This window comes from Prionailurus bengalensis, chromosome C1 (genome assembly GCF_016509475.1).
Source record: "Prionailurus bengalensis isolate Pbe53 chromosome C1, Fcat_Pben_1.1_paternal_pri, whole genome shotgun sequence".
NCBI classification, from domain to species: Eukaryota; Metazoa; Chordata; class Mammalia; order Carnivora; family Felidae; genus Prionailurus; species Prionailurus bengalensis.
In genome coordinates, this window is record NC_057345.1 from 35,276,449 (window position 1) to 35,299,218 (window position 22,770).

General features: G+C 48.2%; 2 protein-coding genes and 4 non-coding genes across 6 annotated transcripts; 5 read left to right on the forward strand and 1 right to left on the reverse strand.

The window, feature by feature from the left end:
• Positions 1 to 3,934: 3,934 nt before the first annotated feature.
• RPS8 (ribosomal protein S8) lies at positions 3,935 to 6,752 on the forward strand. The gene is made up of 6 exons (XM_043574760.1): positions 3,935 to 4,062; positions 4,460 to 4,566; positions 5,040 to 5,139; positions 5,534 to 5,709; positions 5,944 to 6,073; positions 6,587 to 6,752. The coding sequence occupies exons 1-6, from the start codon at positions 4,059 to 4,061 to the stop codon at positions 6,694 to 6,696; spliced, it is 627 nt and encodes a 208-aa protein (XP_043430695.1). The 5' UTR covers positions 3,935 to 4,058; the 3' UTR covers positions 6,697 to 6,752.
• On the forward strand, positions 4,294 to 4,373 carry LOC122482337. Its single transcript, XR_006297124.1, has one exon. It is a non-coding gene; the product is annotated as a small nucleolar RNA SNORD55/SNORD39 (small nucleolar RNA).
• Positions 4,853 to 4,956, forward strand: LOC122482347. Its single transcript, XR_006297134.1, has one exon. It is a non-coding gene; the product is annotated as a small nucleolar RNA SNORD46 (small nucleolar RNA).
• Positions 5,770 to 5,839, forward strand: LOC122482345. The gene has a single exon (XR_006297132.1). It is a non-coding gene; the product is annotated as a small nucleolar RNA SNORD38 (small nucleolar RNA).
• On the forward strand, positions 6,364 to 6,434 carry LOC122482344. Its single transcript, XR_006297131.1, has one exon. It is a non-coding gene; the product is annotated as a small nucleolar RNA SNORD38 (small nucleolar RNA).
• A 4,226-nt stretch (positions 6,753 to 10,978) lies between the features above and the next one.
• BEST4 (bestrophin 4) lies at positions 10,979 to 15,463 on the reverse strand. Its single transcript, XM_043574761.1, has 9 exons — positions 14,957 to 15,463; positions 14,777 to 14,871; positions 13,961 to 14,194; positions 13,630 to 13,784; positions 13,108 to 13,185; positions 12,620 to 12,817; positions 12,436 to 12,516; positions 12,177 to 12,331; positions 10,979 to 12,028 (listed from the first exon to the last, which is right to left on the reverse strand). Exons 1-9 carry the CDS (start codon positions 15,106 to 15,108, stop codon positions 11,755 to 11,757), a joined length of 1,422 nt encoding a protein of 473 aa, XP_043430696.1. The 5' UTR covers positions 15,109 to 15,463; the 3' UTR covers positions 10,979 to 11,754.
• Positions 15,464 to 22,770: the final 7,307 nt, after the last annotated feature.

Below are 22,770 nucleotides of genomic sequence, written 5' to 3' on the forward strand. Positions count from 1 at the left end.
GGCTGTGGGAGGGGGGATGGGCTAAAAGGGTAAGAGGTATTAAGGAAGACACCTGCTGGGCTGAGCACTGGGTGTTAAATGTAGGGGATGAATCACTGGAATCTACTGAAATCATTTTTGCACTATATGCTAACTTGGATGTAAATTAAAAAATAAAATAAGTGCTAGCTAGCTAAGCGCATAAGGACAAAGATTTTTGTTTTATTTAATACTGTATCCATAACGTCTGGAACATATGGTAAGCACACAATTCATATTTTTAAATGAATGAATACACTGCATCTCCTACCGCTCCAACTACACTGACCTTTATTTCTTGAATATACCAGGGCTTTTTTTTTTTAATAACAGCTTTATTGAGATACAATCCACATACTATAAAAGTCACCCTTTTAAAATTCACATACTGGGGCGCCTGGGTGGCTCAGTCGGTTAAGCGTCCGACTTCGGCTCAGGTCATGATCTCGCGGTCTGTGAGTTCGAGCCCCGCGTCGGGCTCTGTGCTGACAGCTCAGAGCCTGGAGCCCATTTCAGATTCTGTGTCTCCCTCTTTCTGCCCCTCCCCTGTTCATACTCTGTCTCTCTCTGTCTCAAAAATAAATAAACGGTAAAAAATAAATAAATAAATAAATAAATAAATAAATAAATAAAAAAAATTCACATACTATGAATTCAATGGTTTTGGTATATTGATTTAATCGGGCAACCATCACCACTGATTCCAGAACATTATTTCTTTTTTTTTTTAATGTTTCTTTTTGAGAGAGCGCGCAGCATGTGCACAAGTGGGGGAGGGACAGACAGCGAGGGAGACAGGATCTGAAGCAGGCTCCACGCTGACAGCAAAGAGCCCAATGCAGGGCTCAAACTCAGAAACGTGAGATCATGACCTGAGCCAAAGTTGGACGCTTAACCAACTGAACCACCCAGGTGCCCCAATTCAAGAACATTTTCACCCAAAAAGAAACCCAATACGCATTAGCAGTCATCCCCCAATCTCCTCTTCCCCCAGCCCCTGGCAACCACTAATCTACTTTCTCTATGGACTTGCTATTCTGGACATTTCATATAAATGGAATCATACAATATGAGGTCTTAGCATTTAAGATCCATGTTGGGGTGCCTGACTGGCTCAGTTGGTAGAGTATGTGACTCTTGATCGCAGGGTCCTGAGTTCAAGTCCCATGTATGGTGTACAGATTACTTGGAAAAATTAAATCATGAAATAAGATTCATCAAGTCCTCTATAACTTTCTCTCTTCATTTTTGCACTGTCACTTTTAACACATTAAAAAAAATTTTTTTACATTTATTTATTTTTGAGACAGTGTGAACAGGGGAGGGGCAGAGAGAGAGGGAGACACAGAATCTGAAGCAGGCTCCAGGCTCTGAGCTGTCAGCAGAGAGCCCATGCAGGGCTCGAACCCATGAACCATGAGATCATGACCTGAGCTGAAGTCGGATGCTTAACCAACTGAGCCACCCAGGTGCCGCCTTTTTTTATTTTTTATTTTAATTTAAATCTAAGTTAGGTAACATATAGTGTAATAATAATTTCTCTCCCTGCCCCTCCTGGAATTCTCCCTCCCTCTCTCTCTGCTCCTCGCTCACTTGCGCCCTCCTCCCAGAAATTAAAAAAAAAAAAAAAAAAAAAGGTGGTGAGAGTTAATGTCCTTGTCTTGTTCCTGATCATTAAGTTTGATTCTACCTATGGGTTTTTATAGATGGTCTTTCTCACGTGGAAGAAGTTCAATTCTGTTTCTAGTTTAAGTATTTTTATCATGAAAGGCATTAGATTTTGTCAAATGCTTTTTTTGTGTGTTTTGAAGTGACCATGTTTTTTTCCCATTTATTTTATTTACTTTTTAAGTTTATTTATTTTGAGAGAGAGAGCACGCACAAGCAGGGGAGGGGCAGAGAGAATGAGAGACAGAATCCCAAGCAGGCCCAGTGCCATCAGCACATAGCCCAATATGGGGCAACTTCACAAACTGTGAGATCACGACCTGAGCAGAAATCAAAAGTAGGGTGCTTGGGGCACGTGGGTGGCTCAGCCAGTTAAGCATCAGACTCTTGGTTTTGGCTCCAGTCATGATCTCAGGGTTCATGACCTGAGAGGCCCCAAGTTGGGCCCTGTGCTGGCAGTGCAGAGCCTGCTTGGGATTCTCTCTCTCTCTCTCTCTCTCTCTCTCTCTCTCTCTCTCTCTCTGCCCCTCCCGCATTCAGCCTTGCTCTCTCTCAAAATAAATAAATAAATATTAAAAAAAAAAAAAAGGTAGGACCTTTACCTGACTGAGCCACCGAGGCACCCCTTGATTGTTGTTTTTTTAAAGTAAGCTCTACCCCCAACATGGGGCTTGAACTCATAACCCAGAGATCAAGAGTCACATGCTCTACTGACTGAACCAGCCAGGCACCCCAAGCATTGTTACTTTAGAAAGCAGCAGGCTCAGAAAAGTCCTCCCACGTGTGTTTGTACATGGAGGTGAGATTTTGAGCAGAGACAATGAGAGAATCCCTTCAAAGGGCTGTGATAGGATTGGGAGCAGAGTGTAAAGGACTCCTTTAGGCAATTTACTCCTTTAAATACTGCCCTTTGATCCGTTTCCCCTCCAGCCACCAGCCAGTCTCCTCTCTTATTATTTTTTAAAATTTTCATTGCTGTGGGGAGGGATGCCTGGGTGGCTCAGTCAGTTAAGTGTCCAACTTCGGCTCAGGTCATGATCTCGAGGTTTGTGAGTTCAAGCCCCACATCAGGCTCTGTATTGACAGCTCAGAGCCTGGAACCTGCTTTGGATTCTGTTTCTCCCTTTCTCTCTGCCCTTCACCTGCTTGCTCGCTCGCTCTTTCTCTCTCTCAAAAATGAAACATTAAAAATAAAAAAAAAAGGTTTTCAAGTTACTAAATCCAAGAATCCCTTTTTAGACCTTCACTACCCTTTACAGTAGCATTAGACCATGATATACTATGCTGGCTTTCTTCCTGTCAGTCTAACTGCTCCTTGTCTCCTCTGCCAGTTTTTCTTTACCTGGCCTTAAATGTTCATATTCCTCAAGCCTTGGACCTAGAACATTTTCCTGTATTTCTTTATGCTAAAGGTTGGCACATCACAGTATGCTGATTGAGCCCGTGCGCCAAGAGTTGTTGTTACGTTTTTAAATGTTTGTAAAAAATCAAAAGCATAATGGTTCATGAGAGATGAATCTCAGTATCGTAAGTTTTGGAACACTGCCACACACATTTGTTTACTATTGTCTAGGATTACTCTCACACCACACTAGTGAAGTCGAGTAGTTGTGACACAGACTCTGTATCTCACAAGCCTAAAGTATTTATTTAGTACATTTTACAAGAAAAGTGTGCTTTATGCTCTCTCCCTAGATGCCATTCATTCTGGAAACTTTAATTACATTTGCATAGTAATGATTCCCAAAGTAACATCTTCTGTCCAAATTTCTTCCATAAGGATGACCAAGACAAGAACATCCAGCTGCCCGTCATTCCCACTTAGAGGTCACCAAAATGAACATGACCAGAACCGCTCCTACCTTAGTTTACCCCATCTCAGTAAAAGGCACCGATTTTCATCCAGCTCATCAAGTGAGGAATTAGTAATCCTCGACACACACCCCTTTCCCTAACCCCCTCCCCCCAAGTCCAATGTATCACCAAACCCTTCAGAATCAAACCTAAGTCCACCACTCGTTTCCCTCCCTGCTGCCTTCCACCTTTTCCCATCGCAGCTGCGCCCAGCTTCTAAAACGAGTCTTTTCAAAGCGTAAAGCCAGGTGACTCCACCTCGGATGTACCCTAAAGTCCTCAACCTCTAGCGAGCGGCAGCAAACGCGGGTCCAGCGCTGTCCACGAGTTAGGAGCGCAGAGGCCCCTCTCGCAGCGGGAGGTCCGCGGTACTGTCGCAGAAACGTCAGTGACGTCGCACTCAGACTCCGGGATCCTCACAGCGGCGCGCAGAAACCACGTTAAAGGGGCGGGACTGCGTTTTACAAACCGGACCGTGAGGCTTTGCGTTTTCCCTTTCTCAGCCAGCGCCGAGAGTGATGGGTGAGTGTCGCTCTGCTTCGGGGCCCGGGAAGGGGGACGAGCTCGATCCGGCGCCATCCTGCCTCGCAGTCAAGTCAGGAGTGCGGGCGCCCCGACCCCTAGCACGGAGCAGCCACGAGGAGGGTGGTGCTCGGGTTCTGGCCGCCGAGGCCCCCTCCAGGGGCTGTAGGAGCTTGGGGTTGCAGGCATACCAACATGGCTGCCATGGGAAGGAGCCCGGGCTGGGCCGCATGTGGATGATGACACCTTGATAACGCTGTAAACTCCCGAGTGCGCAGTGGGGGAACCAACCTTGGAGAGCTGAGCGTGCGGCCCGTCCGGCGCGGGGGTTTGGGGCTTGCGAGGTGCCGGCCCGAGGCCCAATGGCTAAAGCTTCCGTCCCCGCTCCGGCATGTAGGCATCTCTCGGGACAACTGGCACAAGCGCCGCAAGACCGGGGGCAAGAGAAAGCCCTACCACAAGAAGCGGAAGTATGAGCTGGGACGCCCCGCTGCCAACACTAAGGTGCGTGCGGGGCGTTCGCGTCCCCCTAGTCTCCGGCGTGGTCTGGCCTCTGCTTGTGGTGGTTGAATCTTTGCAGGGCTCTGTGATCTGTCTAGGGGACTGGGCGGCCTCATCACCTTTACCTGTTGGTTGAGACTAAAGAGATTGCATGGAGACAGATGGCTGTGTACTAGGACTTAAAGGGCACTTGGAGGGGATGGGCTCCTCAAATGATAGAAACCTAGTATTTTTGTTGAATAGAGACTTAGTTTTCAGTGTTTGGAGTTAGGTTTTTCCTCTTGGAGGTAACTAGAGTGATGAAAAAGTATCCTTAGGCGTGGTTGTGGCCGTCTTGGTCACCTGTGTGCCACTTGCCAGTGCTAGGACTTGTCATAGTTACACTGACTGTGTTGCCTCCGTCCAGCCTGGGTACCCTTCCCTTTGTTGTCTTGCTCTCTTGGATAACCTAGTTCCTGTCTCCTTGTGTTTTCCAGATTGGCCCCCGCCGTATACACACAGTCCGGGTTCGGGGAGGCAATAAGAAGTACCGTGCCTTGAGGCTGGACGTGGGGAACTTCTCCTGGGGCTCTGAGTGTGAGTGAGGCCCTCTAGGAGTGGGTGGGAACTCAATCCCTAAAATTTCCTAAGCTTCAGTAGGTACTTTTTAACAGGAAGTCCTTGGCCTCCATCAAGATACTGAAGTTTCTCTTTGTTTGAAAGATCTTAAGGTTGTGGTAGCTGGAGAATTCCCTCTATCCTGTTTTGTCTCTTAAGTCCTATAGCCTCAGGGATTGGGGCTGAATCTAGACCTTATTTATGTGTGGTTGCCAGCCATCTCTGGAAAGGTGGCTTTGTGGAAGATGAGCTGACACCCTGTGGCTGGGTAACGGCTTAGAGTTCCCTTTTCCTTAGGCACTATGGGGTAGGATGTGCAGGGAACAACAAAGCCAGTTTACAGGACTTGATTCTGAATTTCTCCTGTGAGCAGGTTGTACGCGCAAAACAAGGATTATTGATGTTGTCTACAATGCATCCAACAACGAACTGGTCCGCACCAAGACCTTGGTGAAGAACTGTATCGTGCTCATTGACAGCACACCGTACCGGCAGTGGTACGAGTCCCACTATGCACTGCCCCTGGGCCGCAAGAAGGGGGCCAAGCTGGTGCGTTTTTGGGGTGCCAACTTCCCTGTTGGGCGGGGGAGGCCAGCCTCATTGCAGCCTTCTTATGATGAAAACTGCGTCCAGTTCTGCTGCTGAAGGGAAAGAGATGAAAGCTTTTAGTGCTGAGGAAGGCAGCAGGGATTGGGATGTACTGGGCCCAAAGCTGTGAGGACATTCCTTCCCTGAGCCAGTGCTTGGGGAGCTCCAGCTAAGTCATCTGTCTCCTTTATTTAGACTCCCGAGGAGGAAGAGATTTTAAACAAAAAACGATCAAAGAAAATTCAGAAGAAATATGATGAGAGGAAAAAGAATGCCAAAATCAGCAGTCTTCTGGAGGAGCAGTTCCAGCAGGGCAAACTTCTTGGTGAGATAGCTGTTGCCTCGGGGGCGGGGGTGTCTGGATAACTGTATATCCTCTGCATTTTATTCTTGCCTCTTTTGTTCTTTTTACTGGCCAGCCTTGTGGTAGAGGCTTCACCAGGAGAGTTAAATGATAACAGAATACAAGCAAAACTCAGAACGTGTGGTCATCCCATTAGTATGAAGCTCAAATGGGAAATAGTGGGCAGGAGTCCATAGGCCTAAGTTTGCCCTCTGCCTCTAACTCCCAGAAGTATTTTGAGAAGTCCATGCATGTGTGGGCTGAGGGGGCTGTCTCAGTGATGAAAACTTTGTCCAGTTCTGCTACTGACTTTTAAGTGACGATGAAGTCTTATCTGAGGAGACAGTGGGCTTCAAGCTTGCCCTCACCACCACCACCACCACCACCACCACCACCCCCCCAGGATACCTAAACCAACATGGACTTCTAAGGCAATACCGAGGTTTGGATAGGGCCACATTGTCATTTTGCTAATGAATGCATACTCTCTTGCAGCATGCATCGCTTCAAGACCAGGCCAGTGTGGCCGAGCAGATGGCTATGTACTGGAGGGCAAGGAGCTAGAGTTCTATCTGAGGAAAATCAAAGCCCGGAAAGGCAAATAAATCTTCCTCCTTCCTATCTTCGGTCATGTAATAAAAGGTGTTTATTCTGCCCTGTATTCATGTGTGAATATCTGATTGCTTGGGAAACCGTAGAGTGCCCCAGCTCACTCTGCCTGAAGGCCAACCTTAGGCGTGGGCTATGTCGGTAACGGGGAGCATTTCTCACCCCCCAAAGGCTAGCGTTTAGTGGGAACAGGGATGTGGCATGCAGGCCAAGCAGAAACAGTATAAGGGAGGTATCTCAGCACTGGGCCCCCAATATTACTGTGTTGACCATGACTGGTACCTGAAACCATGCTGCCTCTGTAAATTTGGCTCTTTTAGAGGTCCTGTACCCTTTCCCTATGTGCACCTTGGTCTTAAGGTTTTAGCTTGGAGGTTTTCAGCCTGGGTTTGTGAATAGCCTATAAACCTGGAAATTGTATTCCAAATTTCTTTTGTACATTGTTGAGGAAGTTGAGCACACTTATGTATCTGTATCTTTCAGTTTTTTAATGTCTTTCTGAAATTAATTTTCTTTTGAAACCTAATCCCCCTTCCCCTCTTACTAAAGTGTGCAAGATAACCAGTGGTTTCCGCATTGCTAAATCTGCAAAGTTCAGTTCTTTGTCTCCAGCTTGGCTGTACATTGTCTGTTGTAGGTATTGAATGTGGTTTATGATGCATTTTTTTTTTTTTTTAATGTTTATTTTGAGAGCAGAGGAGGGGCAGAGAGAATCCCAGGCAGGCTCCATGCTCAGTGCGGACCTGACTCAGGGCTCCATCTCATGACCACCAAGATCACCTGAGCCTATATCAAGAGTTGGGCACTCAACTGGCTCAAGCCACCCAGGTGCCCCATATGATGCATTTTTCTAACTTTAACCCAAACCTACTTAGCACCTGCATTTGTATATCATAATTGGACTCTCAAAGGTGAACATGTTAAAAATGGATAACATTCTTCAGCTCTTCCTTTTCAAATAGTTTCTCAGCTATTTGATTATAGCAAACAGTTGTCTTTATACAGCTGCTTAAATCAAAATCTTGGGTCATTCTGACCCTTATATGCTAACATCTAATAATCCCAGGTCTTAATTGCTTCAACATTTATTTTTATTTATTTATTTTTTTTTTAAATTTTTTTTTTCAACGTTTATTTATTTTTGGGACAGAGAGAAAGCATGAACGGGGGAGGGGCAGAGAGAGAGGGAGACACAGAATCGGAAACAGGCTCCAGGCTCTGAGCCATCAGCCCAGAGCCCGACGCGGGGCTCGAACTCACGGACCGCGACATCGTGACCTGGCTGAAGTCGGATGCTTAATCGACTGCGCCACCCAGGCGCCCCAATTGCTTCAACCTTTAAAACCATCCACCTTCCAGTCACTTTTTTATAAGTAGCACTCAATGCTTCTGTTGTCCCCAACACAATCCTAGCAATGTTGGTAAGGTTTTTTTTTTTTTTTTTTTTTTTTAATTTTTTAAGGTTTATTTACTTTTAAGAGAGAGAGAGTGCGAGCAGGGGAGGGGCTGAGAGAGGGAGACACAGAATCTGAAGCAGACTCCAGGCTCTGAGCTATCCTTTCAGTGCAGAGCCCGATGCGGGGCTCGAACTCCTGAGCCGTGAAATCGTGACCTGAGCCGAAGTTGGATGCTCAACGGACTGAGCCACCCAGGCGCCCCTGTTGATCAGTTTTAAGATCAGGTTTTTGGGGCATTTGGGTGGTTCAGTCAGTTAAGGGTCCTGACTCTTGGTTTCAGCTCAGGTCATGATCTTGGAGCTTCATGGGTTCAAGTCCTGCACTGGGGTCTGTGCTGGCAGTGCAGACCCTGCTTGGGATTCTCTCTGCCCCTCCCCCACTCATGCTCTCTCTGTCTCTCAAAATAAGCTTTAAAAAAAAAATCAGTTTTTGGGAGCCACCTGGGTGGTTCAGTCAGTTCATGAGATCAAGACCTATGTAGGGCTCTGCGTAGAGCTAGCATAGGATTCTCATTCTGCTCATCCCTCGCACATGCAGTCTGAACTTTTTATTTCTTTTAAGAAAGACTGTGAGCAGTAAAGGAGCAGAGAGGAAGGGAGAGAGCCTCCAAGCAGGCTCTGTGCTGTTAGCTCGGAGCCTGACGACATAGGGCTCAAACTCAACGAATCTTGAGATCTTGACCAGAGCCAAAATTAAGAGTAGGATGCTGAACCAACTGAGCCACCCAGGCACCCCCTCTCAAACTTAAAAAAAATATATCAGGTTTTTGACAGGACAACTTACCATCTCAAAAGCCTAACCAAACACTATGGAACTCTACATGACCTGCTCCCTTTTTCTATAGTGCCTATGATCCTGGCCTTACTGAGTAAATAATGTATGTTCATTTGCTATTCTTTTGTTGGAAACAATTTCTTTCAAATACCCACATGGCTCACTCTCCAGGTCTTACTTAGACCCTCGTTTTTGCCCTCTCTGATCACATTTTTTTTTTTTTAAACGTTTATTTATTTTTGAGACAGAGCATGAACGGGGGAGGGTCAGAGAGAGGGAGACACAGAATCTGAAGCAGGCTCCAGACTCCAAGCTGTCAGCACAGAGCCCGACGCAGGGCTCGAACTCACGGACCACGAGATCATGACCTGAGCCGAAGTTGGCCGCTCAACTGATTGAGCCACCCAGGCGCCCCTGATCACCGTTTTTTAAGTTAGTCCCTTCAATGCTGTAACTTTTCCTCCTTTTTCTCCTTATCCCTTAGTTGGGCATAAATTTTGCTCATTTTGTCTTGTCCTACTAGAATATAATTCCGGGGAACAGATATGTTTGTAGCCTGCTCTGTCTCCAGTACCTGGAAGTACAGGGCAACATAGCAAGCACTCCAGTGTGCTAAATTAATTTTTTATTAAAAATTTTTTTAATGTTTATTTTTGAGACCATGCGAGAGACCCTAATGCAAGCAGCGGAGGGGCAGACAGGGAGACACAGAATCCGAAGCAGGCTCCAGGCTCTGAGCTGTCAGCCCAGAGCCCGATGTAGGGCTCAAACTCATGAACCGTGAGATCATAACCTGAGCCGAAGTCGGACTCAATCGACTGAGCCACTCAGGCGCCCCTAAATTAATTTTTTAAAAAACAAGATTTTATCGAAGTTGAAGTTGATGGAAAGTTTAAGTATCTAACTTTTAAGAGTTAAAGAAGTGAACGCCCAACTGGTTCATTAGCTTGGCAAAATTGCAGACTTCTGTGAAGAGACAATAGGGAAAGATGACAGCCACCACTTTTGAGTACAAAAACTTCAGGACACAGATCAACCCAACCTTCTGAAACCTTACCGTTGCTCTGGGGAGGCCTGTGCCCCACCTTTCCATCCAGTGATTATTTTCATGCAACACCTTAATTTTAGCTATTCTTGACAGAGAGGTATGAGTCAGGAATTGGTATGGGTCAGCAAAGTCACACTAAACACTTTGCCTTTATTTCCTAATTTGAGTTCCAAAAAACTATACTTCCCCTTCTACTTATAATTTATGAATAGAATCTTTTTTAAAAAGTCTTGGATCCAGGCGGTATTCATGTCCACAGCCTTCAGATGACCATTCTTGCTCTGAGCAAGGCTACTTCCTATTAACCCTGTGAAAAAAACTTAAATACCTTACGGGTGAATGGCTGTCCTGGTGGTGCTATTGTCTCCATACATTTGGAGACCTATGCTTAGGTATCCAGTAACCTATGGTCACCCAGCAGTACAAAAGTAGCAAAACCAGCATTATCTAGTCAGTCTACAATGCCAGAGCATGCACTCAACCTCTATACTCTTGTTTCTGCCCTCCTCTGTAATTCTTTGATCTTAAGATTCAGTTTTAGCATTCACCAAGTTCTTTAATGGAGGCTGAATTTATAGGCCAGGAATCTTAGAGGAGCTCAGTTCAGGCAACTCCATCTAGTGTTGTCTGAGTCTGGTTTCCCCCCAGCACTGTAGGCCCACCACAGAGATGAACCCCAGCTTCACCCCTTACATCGTCCCTTCTGTTGGTTGGTGGGTACAGAGAAGGATGTGGTACTCAGAAGTTCAAATGCCCAAGGTCTAGGCTGGGTGGTGTAAGACTGCCTTCAGGGGCGCCTGGGTGGCTCAGTCGGTTAAGCAGCCGACTTTGGCTCAGGTCATGATCTCACGGTCCGTGGGTTCGAGCCCCGCGTCGGGCTCTGTGCTGACAGCTCGGAGCCTGGAGCCTGTTTCGGATTCTGTGTCTCCCTCTCTCTCTGACCCTCCCCCATTCATGCTTTGTCTCTCTCTGTCTCAAAAAATAAATAAACGTTTAAAAAAAAAAAAAAAAGACTGCCTTCACATATAAGTTCAATCAGCCTCCAGTACAGATTCCCAAGCCCTTCCATATCATCTTTATCTCACTATCCCACTGCACAGCAGGCCAATTTAGTTTTAAGCAACCATAACTGCACAAGTAATGATTATATTCTCATTGTAAACAAAAACAAAGAATATTATATGAAAAGCAAAAGTCCCCCAGCACACACACTTTGATCCCTCTTCAGAGTAAGATTATCAAGATAAGGTATACCCTCAATATCTTTTTATGTCTCACACAAATTGTAATGTTTGGACCAGCAGCAGCAACAGCACCTGGGAATTTACTAGAAATGCAGCTTCTTGGGTTCCGTCCCAGATCTAATGAATTAGAAATGCTGGAAGGGGCACCCATAACTGTTCCGAACAGGCCCGTCAGTGACGCTGATGCTCCCTCAGGTTTGAGAACAGGCCCAGCTCCCCGGGAAATTAACAGTGCACCTGGGTTCTTGTCCTCTAGGCCTCGCACGTGTATCCTTCTAGCTACACCGTCCCCAAGCAAGCCATCCTACCTTCTCCCGCCAAAGTGGACGCATTCCCAGCCCTGACACTGGCCCCGCCATCTTTCTCTTTCAAGATCCGTCCCTAAACGCTCTGGCTCAGGGCACACAGCAAGTGTTCTTATGGCGTCCGAGGGCAGGACCAGCGCCGTCTGGAGGGCAGCGGGGGGCGGAAAGCGAGCAGAGGCAGGCTTGGGGGAGGCAGGCAAGAGGGCCCGGCCCCGGCAGCCTTTTCTCAGGGCTCCCCGGCCTCGTCCCCTGACCCCACCGACGCCTCCTCAATGCGGTCCGCGGCCTCGGGGTCGCCGCCCTCCTCCGCTCGCAAGCGCAGTAGATGAGGGGTCCGGGGAGCTCCGCGTAAGCGGCCAAAGGTCCGGAGGCTGATCGCGGGCGAGGGTGCTCCTGCGGCAAACAAGTGGCCGAGCAACGGGGTCTGCGCGGCCGGGAGCGGCCTAGCGGACCCTGGGGACGTGTCCACCTGCACGTTCTGCTCGGGGTCGTCGCTCACGCTGCGGACGGGAGGGAGGTCTGAGCGATCTTGGCGCCGAGCCGCCCTGGGACTGACTCTCCCGAGAGGGCGGGGAACAGGAAGGACGGATCCATTGGCGCCCCAGAGTGCCAGGTCAACCCCTGCCTCCACCAGCTTGGGTCACTCACCGAAGGTTGAAGGTGGAGCCCAGGAAGGAAGGCCGCAGAGCCTCTGCTGCCGTGGCCACCGTGTAAGGCGGCTGCGCTGAGTCTTCGTCCCAGTACAGGTCCTTCTCGGCGGGAGGCAGGTTCTGGTACATGTCGTCTACGGAGAGCAGGGACACCTGAGGCAGGCAGCAAGTCATAAGGATCCTCCTGTCCTCTCCACACTTAGGCGGAGAGCTGGCAAGGAGGGGAGCACAGGGAGTTGCCCCGGGACCGGGCGCACCTGTAAGTTGCGGTCTATGAGCTGGTTAGTCTCAAAGTCATCATCATCCTCCCCAAAGGGGTTGATAATCTGTTCGGCCACCTGCAGGTTGTAAGACAGTGTTTTCAGGGCTCAGAGCCCCATTCTCCATCCCCAAAGTTGAGGTGGACCCACATGTCTACAGAACAAGCTGCTATGTGCCCACCTTGAGCCAGCCAGCATAGAAGAAGAACTGCAGCAGAGTGGTGAGAGGCACATACATGTCCAGGTCCCCCAGAGTAGACGCTGGCTCCTGGCCTGGCTCTAATGGCTCCCGAGGTTTGGCAGGCCCTGCCTCTGGCTCCACAAACTGGCGGCCGACCAGGGAGAGGGCAAAGTAGGAGTATACGGCTATGGTCACCACCTGGAGAAGGAAACCGGGCCGAGTAAGACCGGGAAAAATGCCCTCCCCGCCCCTGAGGGCCAGTGAGGGACTCTGACAAGGAACTAAATGTGTAGCAAGGTGTGGCAGCATCAGAGGGGATGGGGTCCTATTAGTGGGGGTCCGGGGATGCTTTGAGGATGAGCCCTTAGTTGTTCAGTGTCTCACTGGACTGAACTGCCCCAGGGCAGGTGCCATCTCTAGTTCTCAGTGTCACACACAGCACAGGACATGCAGTAGGCACTGGGACTGGGGAGGTGAGAGGCAGTTACTTGGGTGTAGACGAGAGGTATGCTGATCCAGTCATAGTGGAATAGCATGCTGCACTTGGCCCGGTACTTGTTCAGCTCCTGGTGGAAGAGCAAGAAGAGGAAGTCAGTGGAGGCGAGGAAGGAAGAATGGGGAAAGAACTGGGAGCCCAACACAAACCAGGCCTAGAGGCCCAGTTGGCTGTTGGAGGTGTTACCAATGTGGGAGTGCTTGTGGTGGGAAGCAGTTTAGCAATGTAGTTCCAAGCATGGACCCAGAATGTATGAGTCCCAGCTCCACTAACTATCTGTGTGATTTCGGCAAGTTTCTTTTCCGTTCTGCCTCAGTTTTCTCACCTGTGAAAAAGGGATGCCGATAATGTCTCAAGGGTTGTTGTGATGGCTAATGAGCTAATGTACGTACAGTGCTTCCAACAGTGTGCAGTACAAAGTTGGCACCACCTAAGTGCTCATTACTAAAATTATTGTTCTGGTTTGCAAAGCTAGGAGGAGGAGGATAAATGGGCCTGGTCTGAGCAGACTCACTTCGAGGAGCAGGCAGAGAGCAATGTCATCACGGATTCTCCCATCCCTCCGGGCCTGGGCCGCCAGGTTAGTAAACCAGACACATGGGATCCAGTACTTGTTGAAGTCAGATTTCAGGCTCTCAAACTTTTTCCTCTCTTCCTGGGACATGAAACCTGAGGGGATAAAGTGAGTGGGGCGCAGACTCAGCCCCTGTGCCTAGGACTTGCCCCTTGGGGGTCAGACCTCTCCTCCTAGGAGGCCCACCGTCGGGCTCTGGTGGGCTGTGCCAGGGCTCCCCAGCGTGGCACCTGCATCAGCCCGGCCGAGCCCCAGGGGCCCCTGTCCGCACCTGCATCCACCACGTGCTCCATAGTGGGGAAACGCTTGAGCACGCGGGTGCTGACTGAGCGCAGCACCAGCACAGACGCCAGGTTGGCATAGCGGATGAGGGTACGGCGCAGCAGGCGGCCATGCTGGTCTACGCCGTGCACGCTGGCCGAGATGACGCACATCAGCTGGTCTGGCAGCGGGATGCTTGTATACTGGGCCCACCAGCGGTTCACCACCAGGGTCACGTAGAAACCTGGTCAGCCGCCCCACAAGTGGGGACAGGAAGGGAAGAGGGAGCGTCTGGCAGTTAGCGTGCCCTGCCCCCCAGCTGGAGCGCCTGGTTCAGGCTAGGTTGAACTGAAGCAGGGGGAAGGACACATCTGGCTCCAGTGTCTTGCCTTGATGTCAGGGGAAGTGCCTCTTCCTAAAGCCTCTTCCTTGCTAAGCCAGGCCCGGAGGATGGAGGAGTGCAAACCTCTGGTAGAGAAGTGGTGGCTCAAGGCCACTAGTAGTAGTTAACTCTGAGCCCCTCTTCCCATGAAGGTGGGAAGGGGATGTCACCTCTCTGCAGCTCCCCTCCCCCCAGAGCGGGGGTTTGAAGCCAGCAGGTGTTTTGTCCCTTGTTTGTGGAGTGAGGGTCCAGCAAGTGATAGGCAGGGTCTAGCCCTCTGGAAATCCTGGACCCAGGATACAACTCCCATGTCTGCTGAGCCTGCTCTGGTTAACCTCTAGGCTGTGCTGTTGGGGTAATTCTGACTCTCAGCGCTATCAACTCAACCCAAAGGTCAGGGAAGATGGTAGGAAGGATACCAGGGAGAACTAGAGGGAGCCTTACCCAGTACAAAGGATAAGGGGATGAGATCTGCCGAACGATTACAGTATTGGGCCACCTGAGCATATACATGCCTCTGCTCCTGGGTCAGCAGCAACCTGGGTAAGGTCAGTTGTAAGCCTGGGTTAGAGGGAAGTGGGCAGCCCTGTCCCCCACAGGCCAGCTCTGAGACCTCATCCTCACCGGTAAGTGATGCTGAGCAGAGCATACAGGGCGATGAAGAGGAGGAACTCTTTGTAGAGGAGCTTGTAGATGCTTCCCCTCCAACGGAGAAGCAAGCCAGAGAAGCCTCCGAAGCGAGCCTCCGCCACTTTGAGGGTGTATGAAACCGTCATGGTGCTGGGGGCCTGAGCAGGAGGTCACAAGAGCTGCCCCCAGAGTGTCCCTCTTTCCCAGCAAACCTTCTCCTTAGCTTTCCTTCTTATCACCAAGCTTAGTTCCCCGGGCAACCTCCCTTCAATTCTGGTCACATACATCCAGCCTTCACCCTGTGTCAGTAGTCATGGGGGAGGAAGCTGCAGAGCAGACAGAGCACATCCCCATCCCCTCCAGAACTCAGTGTACGTGGGTCAAGCCAGGATGGCATGGGCCTAGGGGAGCTGAGATCTATAACCTCTCCTGCAAGAGGCTTCCCTGGGATCCTCTTCCACTTGCAGGGCTAAAAGTAACCAGATCATAAACTGCTAAGGACAGGAGATCCAACTCTAGCCTAGACCCACAACTATCCCTTGGGGTCTTGTTGATAGCTGGTCTCCCGAGGCCCAAGGTACTGTCACCCCCCACTCCACACCTGCCTACCTGCTCTGAGCAGCAGCATGTGTTGAGGAAGGAGAACTGGGCTAGCCCCCACATGAAACACACTTAAATATCTGCCAGGCCCATAAAGCTTAACTGGACTGTGGTTATCATTGATGGATTGAGGCTGTCACCCAGCTTCTCCTGGTCCTGGGAACTAGATTTGTCCCCCTACTCCTGCAGGGCTGGGCTGGCCTTTGGGTGGCAGAAATGCCATCTGCACTGACCCCACAGCACACACAAATAACACCATGTCCTTGGAACCAGGATGACAGGGATTACTGTCCCACGCTCCAGGTGAGAAGACAGATGCATGACGATCAATTGTTACAACAGCTGCTGATCACAGAGCACTGACTGACAGGCACTGTGCCAAAGGCACTACTATATCATCCTCTCGTGGAATCCTCATCACAACCCCATGAGGCAGGACTCATCCCCATTTATAGATGAGGCTCCAAGAGGTAAATGTCTTGCCCAAGGTCATATAGCTGGGATGCATTGGAGGCAGGATTCAGAGCCTGAGTTGGTGGACTTTGTTGAGCTTGAAAATAAAACATCCAGTTATTTTACCAGCAAAATGGGTTTATTAAAAAAATAGAGGAATTTCAATTCAGGGCATGCAAGCTATAGCAAACCATAGGCAAGTCTAGAAAACAAAGGAAAGGAATGTTATTTCATAGAGAAAAAGGAGGATGTTGAGAGGGGCTACTTTGAACAAAAGTCCACTGGAGGCTGGTGATTTTTTTCTCATTGGCTGAGTTGTGGCATCTTCTCATTGGCTGGGCTGTTGCTATTCAAAGAAAAAGTCTTTCTCCCTCTTGCAGGGGTAGTAACGTAGGTTCTGTGTTGTTGGAAAATGCAAGGTATGCTTCTTCCTTTTGGGGTCTGCAATTGAGGACAAATTGGTAGGGTGTGAGAACTACCCTCCTTCTGGCCTACAGACTATTTTATTTTATTTTATCTTATTTTATTTTTGAAGGGGGAGGGGCAGGGGAAGAAGGGGAGAGAGAATCTTAAGCAGGCTCTATGCTCAGTACGGAGCCCAGCTTGGAGCTCGATCTCATGACTGTGAGAGCATGACCTGAAGCGAAATCAAGAGTCAGATGCTTGGGGCACCTGGGTGGCTCAGTCGGTTGAGCTTCCAACTTTGGCTCAGGTCATCAGGCTCACTGCTGTCAGTGCAGAGTCCATTTCAGATCCTTTGTCCCCCTCTCTTTGCCCCCCCGCCACCGCCCCGCTTACACTCTCTCAAAATAAACATTAAAAAAAAAGAGAGAGAGAGAGAGAGATGCTTAACTGGCTGAGCCACTCAGGTGCCCCCAGACTCTATTTTACATGGTTTTCCTGTATTCAGTTTCACAACCTCAAAGGCTGGAAGTGGCCTACTTGGGCCTAAACAAGGGCTTGAGCCCTAGGACCATAGTCCTGTGCACTGGCCACACTGCCAGGCTTCTAGTCCAGGCTCTGAGACTTGGCTTAACCATCCCCTATCCCTATCCCATAGAGTTGACAAGGCCACAGGCCTGGGACTCACGCCTAGCGATGCAGACCTCCCTCAGCCCTGTGTCCAGCATCTTGACTCCTAAGGGTGCCTAGCATCCTGAGTGGCCATTTGTTTTTTTTGTTTTGTTTTGTTTTGTTTTGTTTAACGTTTATCTATTTTTGAGACAGAGAGAGACAGAGCATGAACGGGGAAGGGTCAGAGAGAGGGAGACACAGAATCTGAAACAGGCTCCAGGCTCTGAGCTGTCAGCACAGAGCCCGACTCGGGGCTCGAACTCACAGACCGCGAGATCATGACCTGAGCTGAAGTCGGCTGCTTAACCGACTGAGCCACCCAGGCGCCCCCTGAGTGGCCATTTGTACTTCTAGGCCTCAATTTCTTCATCTGTTAAACAAAGGAAATAATATTTGAGGCACCAGCTCAATTACCCACCCAGTGGTGAGGTCATCCACAAAAACCCAGGAGTGGTGGTCCCACTCTGACCTGTATTGAGAAGCTCCTTCCCCCACATTGTGAGCTGATTCTTACAAGCATTTCTGAAAGAGAGGAACATGGAGAGGTGATTAGGAGCACAAGCTTAGGGGTCAGACAAACCTGGGTTTGAATTCTAGTTCTCTGTAGCCTTGTAAGAGTTACCTAATCTCTCTGAACTTCTGTTTCCTCCTCTATAAAACAAGATCAATAACACCTTCCACATAGGGCAATTGGGATTATTCAAAAAAACAATATCCAGAGCCTGGAGCACTGCAGGCATTCAGCCTGGGCTGCTATTACCATGAAAAGCCAAATCTGTTCTCTTTGGTTTCTACCTATTAATCCTCTGTTGTGTCCCAGAACCAGGCAATCCTTCAGAGATGAAGAGGCAGAGACGTTTCACCTGAAGCCCTGCCAGCCTGTCCCCAAGCCAAACAGTGCCAGGTCCTGGCTTTTAAACTGGATATACAAGGCCTTTTGAGATGACCCCATCTCTGCTCCCATCATCAGCCTCTGGTCTAGCTCCTTTTCACTGCTTCTGCAAGGTCCAGCTCAGAGCATCCTCAGGGAAGCTGTCCATGATCTTCCCCAGATCACTCCCCAACGCACTCTAGGTTTCCTCTCTCAGCAGCAAATCACACTGGGCTGTGTGACCTGTCCGCAGGGGTCATCTCCTTCCAGCCTGTGTGGCCCTTGAGGACAAGATTGTACCTTTTTTTTTTTTTTTTTTTTTTTTTTAGTTTATATATTTTGAGAGAGAGAGAGAGTGCAAGCAGGGAGAGGGGCAGAGAGAGAGGGAGAGAGAGAATCCCAAGCAGGCTCTGCGCTGTCAGCTCAGAGCCCAACCCGGGGCTCAATCTCATAATCAGTGATATCGTCACCTGAGCCAAAATCAAGAGTCAGACACTTAACTGACTGAGGCACCCAGGCACCCAAGGACAGGATTGTATCTGATTCATCTTGATAGAGCTGGGGAGTCCTTGAGCCCAAGCAGGCTTTTCTTTTCTTTTCCTTTCTTTTCTTTATCTTTCTTTTCTTTTCTTTTCTTTTTTTTTTTTTTTTTTTTTTTTTTCATTTTTAACCTGAAAGACATCTGGCCTTCCTTCCCCTTTTTCTGTAAGAACCTTCCTGGATGAACAAGGTTTGGAAACCTACTCATGGCCAGAAGAGTTATGTTCTCTTTCCAGGGCCCAGGTGAGCCAGGTGAGATGTCAATATGAGGAAAGAACTGGACTCAGGCTGTGTGTGTGTGTGTGTGTGTGTGTCCCAGAGGTCTGGAATACCAAGGATCTTTCCCAGGGAGGGTGAGATACCAGCTCTGGGGACTCAGCCATCATGGCCATGCATCCCTTCCCAAGCTCTGATCTGTGGCTTTCCTAGAGCATTCTGGGCTTCATACCACTTAAAGAGTCTAGTTATCTAGGCACCCAGGCCCTGGGACTGAAGGAACTCAGGCTCTGAGGTCCTGGGAGCTTCCGTCAATACTCCTTTAGGGCATCCCAGGCTGCTGCATCTCAATCATTGCCCTCATTCACTTCTGTGGCCCTCACCTTCCTGACTGTTACCAACACTCTGGATCACTGGGCTGTGAAATTTCCCACAGAGCCATGGATAAAGGTACAGGACTAGAAGACTTGCTCCAGGAAGGGGCAGTCCCCAATCCCCACCCAGCCCCTCCCTCCCGAGTCACCTTATCTCCCTTCCCAGCTGCTGACAAATCCCTTTGGTTTATGGTCCAGGAGAGGGAACCATTCCACCTGTAAATCATTTACTCCACCCATCTTTATCATTCCTCTAGTTCTTGCCTCTCACCCTCTTCTGGTCCTACCCACCAATGACCCTCTCCCCTCTTCACAGCCCAGAGTTGGATATATGGCTTGACAGTTTACAGCATGGAGTTTGGAGCCAGACTGCCCAGATTTTCAAATCTGAACTCCACTGTGAACTACCTTTGTGACCTTGAGCAAGCTGTTTTACCTTTCTGTGTTTAATTTCCCCATGGGGAAATAGGGATGATAATACCTTTCTCATAGAGTTGTGGATATCAAATGAATTAATATTTAGAAAGTGCTCAGAATAGCACATGGTAAGTATGAAACACTACTGTAGCTATTAGCATCTGTCTGGTTTGGCTTTAGCACTTCTACCTTTGCACCCACCAAAGACACCTGTGATCTTACTGCTTATTCCAACAGCCCCCTCCCAGTTCTAACCTTACTTGGCAGCTCTCATTCTTGAAAGACTCCCTTGATCTCTGTGACCTGACACTGTGAAGAGATTCTGACTCTGAGCTGCCAAGGGAGCAAGGAGTGTGGGACATGTGCTCAACTAGGGGCAGAGGAGCCTGACAGAATCCTCTGGGGGACGAGGACCCAGAGAATTCAGAAAAACCTCAGCTTGGGCAGAGGTTGTGAGAGTCTTGGGGGAAGGAGAAAGAACACTAATAAGAGGGACACAGAGACATGGAGCAGTGTAGAAGGAGGACAGGTACAAGGACAGAGAACCAATGATCCCCAGAAAAGTCAGGCAATGGTGAATAGTGAAGTCAGACATCTTGGATTCAGATCTTAGTTCTACCCCTTGGTAGCTGTATATGACCTTGAGTAAGCAGCTTAACCCCTTGAGTCTCAGTTTCTTCATCTGGGAAATGGGGGCAATAATCACATGCATATCATAAGGCTACCGTGAGCAGTCCGTAACATAAATGCTTAGCCCAGTTCCTGGTGCATGGTAGGTGCATAAGATTTATTCATGGTAGCATATATTGCACTGAGGGAGGAGGCAGAGGAAACTTCCAGGCCTTTCAGTTACAACATCCAGCAGGATCTCCTCCTTGTGTGCTGGCCTCTGGAGGAGGGCTCAAAAACCTTGATAACCTCCGAGGGGGAGAAGACGGTGAAGAGTAACAGAATATGGCACCCAATATGCCACTTAGGCATATTGACTATTTTGAACTGTAGCTACATGCAAAACAGCAAGTGCAGGGAGAAGCTTTCTCTGAACTCCCCTTATCTGCCTAAAGATGGATCTCTAAAAGGACTCAATGGGAATGAATCCCCTTCCTGGGAGTTTCTTCTTATATCACAGGAGACGAGACTAGAAGTGTATACCATATCCAGACAAACTTTGTCACAAATGATCATCTCTCCCAACCATTCTTCTAAGAACCCATTCAGTTTTTCCAGAAATCATTTACTCTTCCCCAAGAGGTCTATATTTCCCTTCCCTTTTCCCTATTAAGATGGTATTTAAGGGGCGCCTGGGTGGCGCAGTCGATTAAGCGTCCGACTTCAGCCAGGTCACGATCTCGCGGTCCGTGAGTTCTAGCCCCGCGTCGGGCTCTGGGCTGATGGCTCAGAGCCTGGAGCCTGTTTCCGATTCTGTGTCTCCCTCTCTCTCTGCCCCTCCCCCGTTCATGCTCTGTCTCTCTCTGTCTCAAAAATAAATAAACGTAAAAAAAAAAAAAATTAAAAAAAAAAAAAGATGGTATTTAAGGGGCGCCTGGGTAGCTCAGTTGCTTAGGCATCTGACTTCAGCTCAGGTCGTGACCTCACCGTTCCTTAGTCCGAGCCCTGTGTCAGGCTGTGTGCTGACAGCTCAGATCCTGGAGCCTGCTTTGGATTCTGTGTCTCCCTCTCTCTCTGCCCCTCCCCTGCTCATGCTCTGTCTCTCTCAAAAATAAAAAAAATAAAAAATAAAAACATTAAAAAAAAAAAAGATGGTATTTAAGCCTGAATTCTAAACAACATGACTTACTCATTTTTCCCTCAGTATCTCCCATTCTCCCCTGCATGCATAAGTTATACATGTTAATAAACTTCTGTTTGTTTTTCTTTTGTTAATGTTTTTGTTGGAGAGTTTAATCTGAAGACTAAGATGGATGGAGGTAAAATTTTGACTCCTATACAAAGTCCTAACCCCAGTACCTTAGAATGTGACTGTATTTGGAGACTGAACCTTTCAAGAAGAAGTTAAATTAAAAGGAGGCTGTTAGGTGGGCCCTAATCTGATTTGAGAAGAAGAAGAGATTAGGTGTTTTTATGAGAAGAAGAGATTAGGACACACAGAAAAGAAGATCATGTCGATAAAGGGGATTAAGAGGTATAAATTTTCAGTTATTAAATATGTAAGTAACGCAGCAATGAAAAGTATAGCATAGGGAAATAGTCAATATTACAAAAATGTTGTATGGTGACACATGGTGACTACAGTTATGGTGGTGAGCACTGAGTAATGTGTAGAATTGGCAAATCCATATGTTGTATACCTGAAACTAATATAACATGTATGTCAATTATACTTAAGTTAAAAAAAAAAAAAAAGACTGGGGTGCCTGGCTGGTCCAGTCAGTAGAGCATGTGACTCTTGATCTCAGGGTTGTAAGTTCAAGCTCCAACTTGGCATGGAACCCACTAAAAAAAAGGAAGAAGAAGAAAAAGAAGAAGAAGAAAGACTATTAAGTCAGAGGGAGAAGACTATCACCTACAAACTAAGAGAGCGTCCTCAGAAGAAATTGTTAAACAAAATTCAACTGGGGCACCTAAGTGGCTCAGTCGGTTAAGTGAACAACTCTTCTTTCAGCTCAGGTTACGATTTCACAATTCCTGGGATCAAGCCCTACATTGGGCTCTGCACTAACAGCACAGAGTCTGCTTGGGATTCTCTCTACCTCTCTCTCTGTCCCCCCCCCCCCCCAACCGTGTGCTCTTGCTCTCTCTCAAAATAAATTTTTTTTTAATAATAAAAATTTTAAAATTCAACTAAGTAAATTTGAAGATCTAATTGCCTTTATTAAACAAAACATGAATCAGGCAGCATCCCATCTAGGAAGCTGAGGGGTCTCTGAGGAGTTGTACAAAATGGAAAGTTGTTATAGGAAGCAGTGTGGGGCAAGAAAGAAGCAAAAGAAAATAAAGAATTGTTTCTTGCAAGGTCACTTTCTCTTAGGAGGAAGAGCAGGGGGTCTTATCATGCAGATCACCTCATCTTTCTTTGGGAGATGGAGAGGGTCCTATGCAAGATTTATTGGCACCTATCAGAAAATTCCTGACAGGTTAAAATTTATATTTCTGGGGGAGATTGAAACTGCAATTAGGTTAGGTATTAAGCTCTGGCATAGCGACTTTGCCTGGCCCAAGTAACACCATTTGAGGTCTGTGGTTTTCTTTCTAACAGAATCAACCTGTCAATACCTTGAACTTGGACCTCCAGCCTCCAGAAT